The sequence below is a fragment of the Neoarius graeffei genome, chromosome 12, assembly GCF_027579695.1.
Source record: "Neoarius graeffei isolate fNeoGra1 chromosome 12, fNeoGra1.pri, whole genome shotgun sequence".
Classification (NCBI taxonomy): Eukaryota; Metazoa; Chordata; class Actinopteri; order Siluriformes; family Ariidae; genus Neoarius; species Neoarius graeffei.
Window position 1 is genome coordinate 73,344,078 of NC_083580.1, and position 13,854 is coordinate 73,357,931.

At 47.8% G+C, this 13,854-nt stretch overlaps 1 protein-coding gene across 5 annotated transcripts in view; it reads right to left on the reverse strand.

Moving 5' to 3' along the window:
• adamts2a (ADAM metallopeptidase with thrombospondin type 1 motif, 2a) overlaps positions 1-12,290 on the reverse strand; it is a 168,366-nt gene extending 156,076 nt beyond the window's left edge. For 4 of the 5 annotated variants that reach the window (XM_060936380.1, XM_060936383.1, XM_060936381.1 and 1 more), the window contains exons 1-2: positions 12,182-12,290; positions 10,987-11,366 (exon numbers count right to left, since the gene is read on the reverse strand). In XM_060936380.1, coding sequence (XP_060792363.1) covers positions 10,987-11,366; positions 12,182-12,269 — 468 coding nt within the window. In that variant the 5' untranslated portion in view covers positions 12,270-12,290. Of the gene's footprint in view, positions 1-10,986; positions 11,367-11,854; positions 11,901-12,181 lie in introns of all 5 variants that reach the window. The other variant, XM_060936382.1, reaches the window with a different exon arrangement.
• Positions 12,291-13,854: the final 1,564 nt, after the last annotated feature.

Consider the following 13,854-nt stretch of genomic DNA (forward strand, 5'->3'; position numbering starts at 1 on the left):
CCTGAGAGCCACGACACATACGTTAAAGCCCCTTATTTTCCAGATGATAGGTCACTCCAGACAATGAGGCGCTCCTTAAAGTCTGTTTGCGTCGAGATAAAAATCAATAAAGATGGCCGTCCAAGATATTGTACACCGAGGTCCTAATTTACGAAGTTTTGAAATAGAGACAGGACAAGGAAACAACATTTAAATCAGGTTTTTATACAGTACGTTACAGCAGCTTTAAGTATTCGATCTTTCACCAGCATCTGCTTTCTCTCTCTCTCTCGAACTTAATATAAGAAAATTATATTTGTGTCAAAGTTACCATCGTAACGTGTTAAAACCGCATACATGAATGAAAATCTTTTCACTGGCCCTGAAGTGCAAGCATGCAAAAAAATCAAGATTGTAAAAATGATTTTCATGGCTATAATTCACAGAAATATTTTGATTATTTTCTGACACTATCAGATAATTTCACTCAACGTTTAGTGAAAACGTCGCCAAGAATCATTTACTTTCCCAGGAAATGGAAAAAGTGATACGACTGACATGCAGATGACCAAACACGAACCTTTCCTCATAACCTCCTGGCAAACATGGAAGAAAAACTCATTCAGTCACCACTCAAGTGCTGCACATTTTTTTAAATCCAGTAACTTGCTCAAAATAAAAAAGCCTCAATGAGGCTGGAGCTCATACCGGCCACTTTTGTTGTGTGTGAGTTTGAAATCCGATCAATCCTGTAGGAGGAGTAGCGATTTTTGTGAAATTGCATATAACCTTTGTGTAGCCGCATCCATGGCAGGTGGCACCACCTGGTGAACAATTATTGTTGTTATATGTCTTTAGAGTCTTCTGGGTGAGTTTCAGTGAAAATGTCCTAGCAGTTTACGAAGAGTCGTGTTTGGTGTGACGAGTCACCCAAAAATTTCAGACGCCCATAAAATCATAAATATGACAGGTGGCGCCACCGTCTTGACAACTTTTATGCACACCCACCTGGGGAACATTGTATGTGAGTTTGATCGAAATCCGATCAATCCTGTAGGAGGAGTAGCGATTTTTGTAAATTGTGGATGGACGACACGTGATGACATAAGCTCATCGGGTCTGGCCTACAGCCGGATGAGCTAAAAAAAAAACAAACACTTATTATTCCTCTGTGCTCAAAAGTTCAATAGGTGTATGTCAATACAAAGCGTTAATCCGTTTGCAACCTTTAAGATTCTGAAGCATGTGACCAGAAAAGTGTGCAAAACACATCAGATATCAGCTCCTCCGTATCCTTTAGCGTTTGAAGCCGAGTCGACGTTGTACGTTATATGTTCTGTGACTGCAATGTGGTATACATTACGAAGACCAAAGCTTCTAGCATCAATTAGTGGTCCATTAGCAATAAAATGCATCACTTCCACATCTGGATAAGCTCCTTCAACCTGGTGATGAGCTGCATCTGTCATATTGAGATGGACAGAATTGCCAGTTAATTTGAAGTACTTGCCTGTGGTGGTGCAAAATGAACCGCTTTGTATTATGAGCCAAAATGCCTCAGAAACACTTCTGGGCTAATTGACTTGGTCTATAATAGATCTTGCAAGGTTTCAAAACGAAGTTATAACCATGGTAACTTGTATTAATGACTTCTCTTCTTTTGTTTTTTGCATTTCCTAAGTGAGCTGAGCAGCTGGAACTGTGGGACTTGCTCAAAAACCCAAGAGTTTGGTGGTACCAGGATTTGAACTCACAACCTTCCCATTGTGGCAGCGGGGGCGTGGTCTAGCATCGGTCTGTGACAGGAGGGCGGAGTCGGGGAAGTTAAGTGGCAGAATCATTTCACCTGTTGTTAATTGATGTTTGTGTGTCTTCCCAGTGACCGCGCCCTTCTTAAGGAGAGAGAGTGAGAGCAGAGGGACGCTCTCCATAACCAGACAGCTAATGTGTGTGCATGTGTCTGTGTGTGTGTATTTACAGTTGAAAAGCTGAATAAAGAGAGTTTTGTATGCTCAGTTCTGTCCTGCCGTCCTTCTGTGCTCCACCCATTTACACGAACTGCCACAGTGGTGCCGAAACCCGGGAATGAGCACAGAAGACAACAGCCCCATGGAGTCCTCCACCTTCGCCGACCTGATCCACGCCTTCGCCACGGCCCAACAGAGCCAGCACCAGGGGCTGCTTGCCCTCCGAAAGGAGCAAGAACAACGGTTCGAGGCCCTGGTGCTGGCGCAACAGGAAGATCGTCGGGCGTTCCGGCACCTCCTTGCGTCGGCGGGGTCCACCAACTCCACCGCCGCGGGCCCTTCCCCCCTCACCCTCATGAAGATGGGCCCGCAGGACGACCCCGAGGCATTCTTCACGCTCTTTGAGCAGGTAGCAGAGACCTCGGGGTGGCCGGTGGAACAGCACGCGGCGCGCCTCCTCCCCCTGCTAACGGGAGAGGCGCAGCTGGCCGCGCTACAGCTCCCCGCCGACCGCCGGCTGGCCTACGCGGACCTTCGCCGGGCCGTCCTCCAGCGGGTGGGACACACCCCGGAGCAACATCATCAGCGTTTCCGCGCTCTGCGCTTGGAGGAAGTCGGCCGGCCGTTCGCGTTTGGCCAGCAACTCCGGGATGCCTGCTGGCAGTGGTTGAGGGCCGACAGCTGCGACGCCGAGGGACTCATCGACCAGGTGGTACTGGAACAGTTCGTCGCGCGTCTACCAGCGGGAACCGCAGAGTGGGTCCAGTGCCACCGCCCGGCGTCGCTGGATCAGGCAATCGAGCTGGCGGAGGATCATCTGGCGGCTGTCCCGACGGCAGGACAGCAGACGACCTCTTCTCTTCTCTCCTCTCTCTCTCTCCCTCCTGTGTCTTCTCCTCGCCCCATTCCCCCACCGCGGAGACGGGGGCCGGCGCCACCTCAGCCGGCCCGCCGCACCCGCGGTGCCCTTCCGTGTCTCCCTTCTGTGTCTGTCTCTCCCCCCCCTCAGGTGAGTGAGCCCCAGAGCACTAGTGCAGAGAGGAAGCCTGGGCCGGTTTGCTGGCGCTGCGGGGAACCGGGCCACCTCCAACAGCAGTGCTCGATAATGGAGGTGGGCGCGGTGGTTCGGATCCCCAACGCGCCAGGAGCCGCCCTCGATCGGGCCGGAGTGTATCGCATACCGGTGAGTATCCAAGGGGATACATATCAGGCGTTGGTGGATTCTGGCTGTAATCAGACCTCAATCCACCAAAACCTGGTGCAAGACGAGGCATTGGGGGGAGCACAATTGGTGAAGGTGTTGTGTGTGCACGGGGATGTTCACAACTACCCTTTGGTGTCGGTCCACATTATTTTCAGAGGGGAAAAATTTATAGTGAAGGCGGCGGTTAATCCTCGCCTTACCCACTCTTTAATTTTGGGGACTGATTGGCCGGGATTTCGGGGTTTAATGACGCACTTGGTCAAGAGTGGGTCCTGCCATTTGACAGGGGGAGGTCCCAGTGTCGCTTTGGCAGGAGCAGCTGTCACAGAGCCGTCTACGTCATCTCCGCGCCAGAGTGAGGAGCCGCCGGCTCCTCCTCTCTCTATTGGGGAATCCCTCGCGGATTTCCCGTTAGAGCAATCGCGAGATGAGACTCTGCGGCATGCTTTTGACCAAGTGAGAGTAATCGATGGTCAAACACTCCAGCCGAACGCCACCCCGTCCTTCCCCTACTTCGCGATTATGAAGGATAGATTATACCGAGTGACGCAGGACACTCAAACTAAAGAGCGAGTCACGCAGCTGTTAATTCCGAAGAGCCGCCGGGAATTGGTATTCCAGGCGGCTCACTTTAATCCCATGGCTGGACACTTGGGGCAGGATAAAACACTAGCCCAAATAATGGCCCGATTCTATTGGCCGGGGATTCGCGGCGATGTCCGTAGGTGGTGTACGGCATGCCGCGAATGCCAGTTAGTAAACCCAGCGGCCATTCCAAAAGCGCCTTTGCGCCCTCTACCGTTAATCGAGACCCCGTTCGAAAGAATTGGCATGGATCTCGTCGGGCCATTAGATCGGTCAACACGAGGGTACCGCTTTATATTAGTTCTGGTGGACTATGCAACGCGATACCCGGAAGCAGTGCCTCTTCGCAATATCTCAGCACGCAGTATTGCGGAGGCACTCTTCCGCGTCATCTCCCGAGTTGGAATCCCGAAAGAGATTCTGACTGATCAAGGCACTACGTTTATGTCACGAACACTACGCGAACTGTATGGGTTATTAGGTATTAAGCCGATCCGCACCAGCGTTTATCACCCACAAACGGACGGCTTAGTGGAACGGTTTAATCGCACCCTTAAAAACATAATTAAGAAATTTGTAAGCGAGGACGCGCGTAACTGGGATAAATGGCTCGAACCCTTGCTCTTTGCAGTGCGAGAAGTTCCCCAAGCCTCCACGGGGTTCTCCCCGTTTGAATTATTATATGGGCGTAAGCCGCGCGGCATTTTAGATGTGCTGTGAGAAAATTGGGAGGAGGGACTTTCACCAAGCAAAAATGAAATTCAATACGTTATTGACCTGCGCGCAAAACTCCACACACTCACAAAACTAACCCAGGAGAATTTGCGGCAGGCCCAAGAACGGCAAACCCGCCTGTACGACAAGGGTACGCGCCTTAGAGAGTTTGCACCGGGAGAGAAAGTACTCGTACTGTTGCCCACATCGAGCTCTAAATTAGTCGCCAAGTGGCAAGGACCCTTTGAGGTCACACGGCGAGTCGGGGACGTCGACTATGAGGTGAAATGAACGGACAGGGGTGGGGCGCTACAGATTTACCACCTCAACCTACTCAAACTCTGGAACGAGGAGGTCCCCGTGGCGTTGGTGTCGGTGGTTCCAGAGAAGGCGGAGCTGGGGCCGGAGGTTCAAAAAGGAACATTAGCATCACGTCCCTCTCCGGTCCCCTGTGGAGACCACCTCTCCCCGACCCAACTCGCGGAGGTTGCCCAGTTGCAGACCGAGTTTTCGGACGTGTTCTCACCCCTGCCCGGCCGCACTAACCTCATAGAGCACCACATTGAGACGCCCCCGGGGGTGGTAGTGCGTAGCCGCCCTTACAGGTTACCCGAGCACAAGAAAAAGGTGGTTCGGGAAGAACTCGAGGCCATGCTCGAAATGGGCATCGTCGAGGAGTCCCACAGTGACTGGAGCAGCCCGGTGGTCTTGGTACCCAAGGCCGACGGGTCGGTCCGGTTCTGTGTGGACTATAGAAAAGTCAACGCGGTGTCTAAATTCGATGCGTACCCAATGCCTCGTATTGATGAGTTGCTCGATCGGCTAGGCACGGCTCGTTTTTACTCGACACTGGATTTAACAAAGGGTTATTGGCAGATCCCCTTGACTCCATTATCCCGTGAAAAAACGGCCTTTTCCACACCGTTCGGCTTACACCAATTCGTCACACTTCCTTTTGGGCTGTTTGGGGCGCCTGCTACGTTTCAGCGGCTGATGGACAGGGTCCTCCGCCCCCACGCCACCTATGCGGCCGCGTACTTGGATGATATCATTATTTATAGTAATGACTGGCCGCGGCACCTACAACACCTGAGGGCCGTCCTTAGGTCGCTGAGGCGGGCGGGTCTCACGGCCAACCCGAAGAAGTGTGCGATTGGGCAGGTGGAAGTACGGTATCTGGGCTTCCACTTGGGCAACGGGCAGGTGCGTCCCCAAATTAACAAGACTGCAGCAATTGCGGCCTGCCCGAGGCCCAAGACCAAAAAGGGGGTGAGACAGTTCCTGGGGCTGGCTGGCTATTATCGTAGGTTTATACCTAATTATTCGGACGTCACCAGCCCGCTGACTGATCTGACTAAAAAGGGGGCACCAGATCCGGTCCAGTGGACGGAGCAATGCCAGCGGGCTTTTTCTAAGGTTAAGGCTGCACTGTGTGGGGGGCCACTTTTACACTCCCCTGACTTTTCTCTCCCTTTTATGTTGCAGACGGATGCGTCGGACAGAGGGCTGGGGGCCGTTTTGTCCCAGCAGGTGGAGGGGGAGGATCGCCCTGTCTTGTACATTAGCCGCAAGCTGTCGGTGCGTGAGGGGCGCTACAGTACCATCGAAAAGGAGTGCCTGGCAATCAAGTGGGCGGTCCTCGCCCTCCGGTACTACCTGCTGGGATGCCCTTTCACCCTCTGTTCGGACCACGCGCCCCTCCAGTGGCTCCACCGCATGAAGGATGCCAATGCGCGGATCACCCGTTGGTATCTGGCACTCCAACCCTTTAACTTCAAGGTGATCCACAGGCCGGGGGCGCAGATGATCGTGGCGGACTTCCTCTCCCGTCAAGGGGGGGGGGGGGTTTGGCTGCGGGCCGGACGGCTGCCCGGCCTGAGTCGGGCGGTGGGGGTATGTGGCAGCGGGGGCGTGGTCTAGCATCGGTCTGTGACAGGAGGGCGGAGTCGGGGAAGTTAAGTGGCAGAATCATTTCACCTGTTGTTAATTGATGTTTGTGTGTCTTCCCAGTGACCGCGCCCTTCTTAAGGAGAGAGAGTGAGAGCAGAGGGACGCTCTCCATAACCAGACAGCTAATGTGTGTGCATGTGTCTGTGTGTGTGTATTTACAGTTGAAAAGCTGAATAAAGAGAGTTTTGTATGCTCAGTTCTGTCCTGCCGTCCTTCTGTGCTCCACCCATTTACACGAACTGCCACACCCATCAATCAGAATGAAGTGACCAGAATGAAGTGGAGGTGGTGGACAACTTCACGTACCTTGGGAGCTCCATTAACAGTGAGGGAAACATGGATAAAGAACTGGACTGTAGAGTGGGAAAAGCCTCAGCCACATTCAACCAGCTTGGCAAGATCTGGAGAAGTAAGAAACTCTCACTCAAAACTATAAGATGCGATTCTATGACAGCAATGTGTTATCTACCCTCTTGTACGGCTGTGAGACTTGGCACATGAAGATCAGTCAAGAAAAGAAACTGGATGCCTTTGACAGCAAGTGTATCCGAAAAATCCTGGGCATCAGATGGAGCCACTTCATCACAAATGAAGAAGTCAGATCTCGGACCAACCAACAACCAGTGTCCACAATCATCTGTAAACGACGACTGAGCTGGCTGGGACATGTTGTTAGACTCCCACCAACAAGACTTGTCAACCAAGTTCTACGATGGAATCCCCAGGGACAACGTCAGAGGAGATGTCCAAAAATGAACTGGCGCCAAACAATTGACAGAGACTTGCAACTAGTTGGCAAAGGATGGAAAGACGCAATAACACTGGCTGCGGACAAGCGTGACTGCCTCATGTGTCGCAAACCATGGGAGCGTCTAAGTCTAAGTAAGTAAACCTTCCCATCAATCATGTAGAGCCCTAACCGTTGAGTCATTAATGCTCACTACTTTTGGCTCTGACCGTGAGCTGGCCTAGTGGTTAGCGTGTCCACCTCTCGACTGAGGACTAGCCCCCAGAGGACTAGCCCCCCCACTGTAACTCTAACTGTATAGGCAAGAGGCCGAGGGCTATTGAAATGGAGATCGGCACTGCACCCATATGCCTTAAAGAGTTGGTTAGTACTGGGACAGGAGACTGCCTGGGAAGACCAGATTCTGGCGTGAGAGGGACTTTGACTTTTGGCTCTACATCTACTCTTTTTTGCTGTTCACTTCCCATAAATCCCCATAAATAAATTCTGGTGTGGTACACATGCAACAAAACTTGCAGTTACCAGAGGACCAGCCCCCCACTGTAACCCTAGCTATGTAATAGGCGAGAGGCCGAGGGCTACAGAAACAGAGACTGGCGCCGCCCTATGAGCCATATGGCACAGGAAAGGACTTTAGACGTTTTGGTTTTTTTAGACACAACACTGCCCCCTAGTGTACACGCTTAAGTTAGATGTAACGTAAGAAGACAGACGTCTATGCAATCATGGCCTGACGTGCTCGCAGAAGGACAACCGGGCCTATAATGATGGATCAGATCAAATATTGGAAGATGTTTGCTGCTATTTATTTTGCTGTCAGGCGCACGTCGTACAACATTCCTGCGCAATGAACATGCTCCTGCGTTGTCAATGTCAACTTGCTACTTTATTAACTAGTACCTCAATATCATTAGCATGTAAGTCTCGGCTTCAGAAGCTCTACACATGGTCCTGGAGATACTACTGGACTACTGCGCAGTTCACTGGTCACATGCTTCAAAATGGCCAACGTTGCAATCTGGTAATAAAGGAGCAAGCACAGGTGATCGATTATGTTAAGAAGGAGCCTCATGGCAAAAGAGAGCACATTTCTAGATAGATATACATCACAGGGAGAGAGCTGAGGGTGTTTCTGCAACAAAGTGCTCTCAGAGGAGCTGAGTCTTCAAGCATGGGTAGTGCTAATGCGAGAGTTATCACAAAGTCTGAGAAACATGCTGGATTAGGAAATTGCTTGTGCTCAGGCAAACACCAGTGCAATAAACCAACAGACAATGGACTATATTCAGAAATAAATGCATGCATGTTATGTGATGTCTATATTATCCAGGGCTTGGAAAGAGTATCGTTTATTTAAAACAACAATAACAACAACAACAACAACAACAAGATAGAAACTGTGACTAAAGTCACAGTAATTTGCGCTAACTGTTACAAACTGGGACATCTGGTCACTGTACCCTATAGATCCGGAACGGTAAGAGATAGAGAATGACACCAAGCTTGTAGTACTCAAGTCTGACTAATGCCCTAATTTTAAGGACTCGTGACTTGACTTTGACTTGAGCACTGATGTCTTGGACTTGGACTCGGACTCACACATTAACTGCATTTGGACTCGTAAACTGGAGACAAGGACTCGGATTTTTTCTTTATTTTTTTGTAACATGCCATAATAATTTGGCATCTGTTCGTACGTCATGTTCAGGAACAAACGAACATGAATGGCGCTAAAATGCCTGGAGAAAACACCCCTAGGATTGTCTGCTTTGCTTCTACAGACTTCTTGTGCAGTTGGAAAAAATGCACTGCTACAGTATGTGTTCCATATGTAGAAGAACTATCGAGGAGACGACAGGGACAACCTCGAACTTCAATCGTCATTTGGCAAGACCACACCCAGAGAAGGAAGTGACACACTATGTTCATCGCTCTGTTGACAGTGGGTGGGGCTTGCTTGCTGAGCGATGAACTAGCTAGTGTTAACCCTCTCTCATGTTATTTGCCCTGTTGATAGTGGGCGTGGCTTGCTGAGCAATGAACGAGCTTTTTACCTGTAGCCTATTAACTAAAATGGGGCGTAACGTTAGTCCAGTACAGTAGCAGAGATGTTTTCACATAAAGGCAGCAAGAGCCACCGTCAAATGGTGCGGGGGTGGAGTCTTGTTCTTGGACTCGACTCGAAATTTTCTTTAATGACTTGGACTTGAACACTGGGGACTCGAGACTGGACTCGGACTCAAGGTTTAGTGACTCGACTACAACATTGAATGATGCTTAATGAGGAAAAGTTGCGCCCTGCTGCCCTGAACAAAATAAAATAAACTGAAAAAATGATGAAAACTGACAGCTATAAGCAACTGAAAAAAATCCTGTTTTTCATGGATCATCCAGATCAGTGATCCAGATCAGTACCAAAAGTCATAGCAGTGTAATTCAGCCCAAAATCCTGTTTTTCATGGATCATCCAGATCAGTGATCCAGATCAGTACCAAAAGTCACAGCAGAGGTAATTCAGTGTTCACATTTCATCATGTGAAATCTGGTGATGATTGGTTGAAAACTGAGGGAGAAATAGCGTCCTAAAAAACGTTACGAGAATAGGAAGAAGAAGAATAGACAGATCTTGAGTGACTGTAACAATTTATGCCAGTGCTACAAGCACAAATTAAAAACAACAACAACAACAAATTACAAACTTGAACTAAAATCCGTATCCTAGACTTACAAAGTCAACTCGAATTGGAATGTAACTAAATTATAAAGCTTCTCACATCCGAATGCTAAAAGCCTGTTTTCCCATTAGATTCCCCTCGCTGAGTAAAAGCACTACAGGTCAGATGGAGTAATCCTGCCATCCAGCTTGGCCAGACTCCAAGCCGGGTCCGTCATCTCTCGGGATGCCCCGTGTGTGTATATGTGTGTGTAAGTGTGAGCTAGTTCACCGCGAAGCTGGTGCACTCACTGCATGAAGCAGCAGCATGACGGACGGTGAGGACAGGAGCCGGCACATGTCAGGTCGGTGTATTCACACAGCTCGGTGTGTTCACGACGGAGAAGTAACCCTGCCATCTGAGGCATGCTTCATGCATGTTTCCGTAAATCTCACCCCCGGGTTAGAATTTTATTTAAGTTCACTCTTGAATAAAATGATGTCTTTTTTTTTTTCATGCACTCATGCAGTTCTACAGAACTGGAAAGCAAAGCAGGATCCTCAACCTGGACGGAATTCAAAGTTCAAAATAAACACACAACTAATATTCAGGTCCATTTCTAATTTGTGGGCTTTTATTTATCAGGAGCACATTTGGTGGGGAAACATGAAACATGTGATATTTGATAAACAACATAAATGTTCGATGCCAGCAGCGCTCTATGTTTTGCCAATAACCAGTCACTCAGTCAGTTCTGATCTCAAAGCTGCTAGAATAAACAGGAGATGCGATGAATATGAATAAATACCTGATCAAAATTTAACCGTGGTTTAATCGACGGATCTTTGGAGGCTTTTCAAAGGCGCGCTGAAGAAACATACAGCGGCTCGTTGGCAGCCTGCAGTAATAAAGGTGAGCAACCCAAATGGAGCCGAGAGTGCCAATACTTTTATATTAGTTGAAATAGACAAAATGGAGACTGTTGGTGATGTAAGAAGTCATGTATATTGTGCAGAATCTCAGACATTACTGACAGATTGACCAAAAAACACAGAACACAAAACCTGCAGGATGGTTTCAACGATTCATTCCTATTTAGCTCAAACGAATACCAAAGAGAACGCTGATTACAACACTGGACCCGAGTCAAGAATCATGTTACATATCAAAGGAGAATTCACTCACCAGGCCGTCACAGTTGCTAATGGCCACTGAAGTATCTGGTACATTCGTAACGTGGCCCACGTAGAGGCATTTGCTTGGCAGTAGTGGTTCTGTCCAGGTTCGGTTATCCTCCTCGTGCCACTCCAGAGTTGCACCTGGGGCCACCAAGCGTGAGTTTCGCCTCAAGAGCATGTGAAACTCCTGTCCAAAAACAGTGACATTGTAAAAGAGTGTCTCGTGGTGCTCTGGCCCTGTGTGCTCGTGAGCGTCTCTTCTTCTGCGCCGGTGCTGCAGCCCACGCAGGCGGTCAGCCGAGACGGCGTGGGAGAGGAAGCGTCCATGTATGTCCACGCTCGCCGGCTTCACCAGGGCGTACTCCTTCAGGACATGCTGCAGGGAATCTGCCATAGGCACACACACACACACACACACAATACACATCCTTCACATACAATCAAGAATCATCTGTAAAGACAGCCGACGCTCTTCATAACAGAAAAGAGGCTTTACGAGAGCGCACACGAACACAACTTCCACAGAAGAAGGCCAAGTTTCCTTCCATCAGTGTGCAGGACAGCGTCAGGCGTGCACGCACACCCAGTGTCCCATGCATATGGTATGCAAGTGAACTTCACCTCAGAGGAAAGGTGCAAGAACATCCAGCCTGCTGAAGGACTGCACCCTTGCTTCCCAGCGTTCGCTTCCTTCAAAGCAGTGACACTAATGCCTGAGTTTTATGCAGAATATTAAAAGGTCTATGAAACACTGCCTCTGTTAGCTATTTCACCTCCAGCACCAGCACCAGCACCTCACGGCGAGATCTAAGAGTGTCAGGGAGATCAATGCAGAGATTTACACAAAGTTACCAGAGCAAGAGGTTACAACTTACTCATCAAGATGTTTCATATTGTGTTAGAACTCATCTCATTCAGGGTCTAGTGGCAGGAATGAAGGGAAAAAAGTTGGACACATGAAAAAGGTTGCTGATATTCAGGGCATTGACCCTATAGCAGGGTTTTGGGTTTGTTTCCTCCCTGTGAAAATGACATACTGGAATGTTATTTATTTTAGACGCATATTTGTTTGTAAATAACGCCAGAGTTGCAGTTGCGCCTCTCTGATCTCCCGGTCCCCTGATCCCTCTCAGCTCTCCAGGCACAAAGTACACCATCAGGAGTGAAAGCCGAATAAACAGAAAGGAAACCTTGGTACATACCGATGCTGTCGGTGATATAGAGAGTCTCTGTGTGCTGAAAGTGAAGCAAAAGAAGGATGAGCGCAGATTGAACCGGCAGAACATCCATGGCAGGTCGGGGAGAGCGAGAGAGCGCGCGGGCGAGCGACTGCAAAACTAGTGATGGGCGGTTCGCGATGAATCGCTTCTTTCTGAACGACTCTTTTAAGCGAGTCCATCGAATCGACTCTCACGCGCGAGCGAATCCAAATTTGACTGTTCTTCCTTTCCCATAGTGAAAGAAAAAACTTGAGCGTTATAGCTTGTGCGCACAAAACAAAATACAAGGCTACTTTATTCCCATAAGATAATGATGAACTTTTTAATGAACAAGTATATTGTGCGCACAAGTTGTTATCTCATGGGAACAAGTTATAATTTTGTGTGGACAAGATAACTGTGGGGGGAAAATATATATTATCTTGCGTGCACAAGATAATTGTGGGGAACAAATTATTATCTTCTGAGAACAAATTATTATCTTGTGGGAACAAGTTATTATCTTGTGTGCTCAAGATAATTGTGGGGGGAAATTATTATCTTGCATGCACAAGATAATTGTGGGAACAAATTATTATCTTCTGAGAACAAATTATTATCTTGTGGGAACAAGTTATTATCTTGTGTGCACAAGATAATTGTGGGAACAAATTATTATCTTCTGAGAACAAATTATTATCTTGTGGGAACAAGTTATTATCTTGTGTGCACAAGATAATTGTGGGAACAAGTTATTATCTTGCATGCACAAGATAATTGTAGGAACAAGTTATAATCTTGCGTGCACAAGATAATTGTGGGAACAAGTTATTATCTTGCGTGCACACGATAAATGTGGGAACAAGTTATTATCTTGCGTGCACAAGATAATTGTGGGGGAAATTATTATCTTGCATGCACAACATAATTGTGGGAACAAATTATTATCTTCTGAGAAATTATCTTGTGGGAACAAGTTATCTTGTGTGCACAAGATAATTGTGGGAACAAGTTATTATCTTGCATGCACAAGATAATTGTAGGAACAAGTTATAATCTTGCGTGCACAAGATAATTGTGGGAACAAGTTATTATCTTGTGGGAACAAGTTATTATCTTGCGTGCTCAAGATAATTGTGGGAACAAGTTATTATCTTGCGTGCACACGATAAATGTGGGAACAAGTTATTATCTTGTGTGCACAAGATAATTGTGGGAACAAGTTATTATCTTGCACGGTCAAGATAATTGTGGGGGAAAATTATTATCTTGCATGCACAAGATAATTGTGGGAACAAGTTATTATCTTGCATGCACAAGATAATTGTGAGAACAAGTTATTATCTTGCGTGCACAAGATAATTGTGGGAACAAGTTATTATCTTGCACGCACAAGATAATTGTGGAAACAAGTTATTATCTTGCATGCACAAGATAATTGTGGGAACAAGTTATTATCTTGCATGCTCAAGATAATTGTGGGGAGAAATTATTATCTTGCGTGCACAAGATAATTGTGGGAACAAATTATTATCTTGCGTGCACAAGATAATTGTGGGAGCAAGTTATTATCTTGCGTGCACAAGATAATTGTGGGAACAAGTTATTATCTTGTGTGCTCAAGATAATTGTGGGGGAAATTATTATCTTGCGTGCACAAGATAATTGTGGGAACA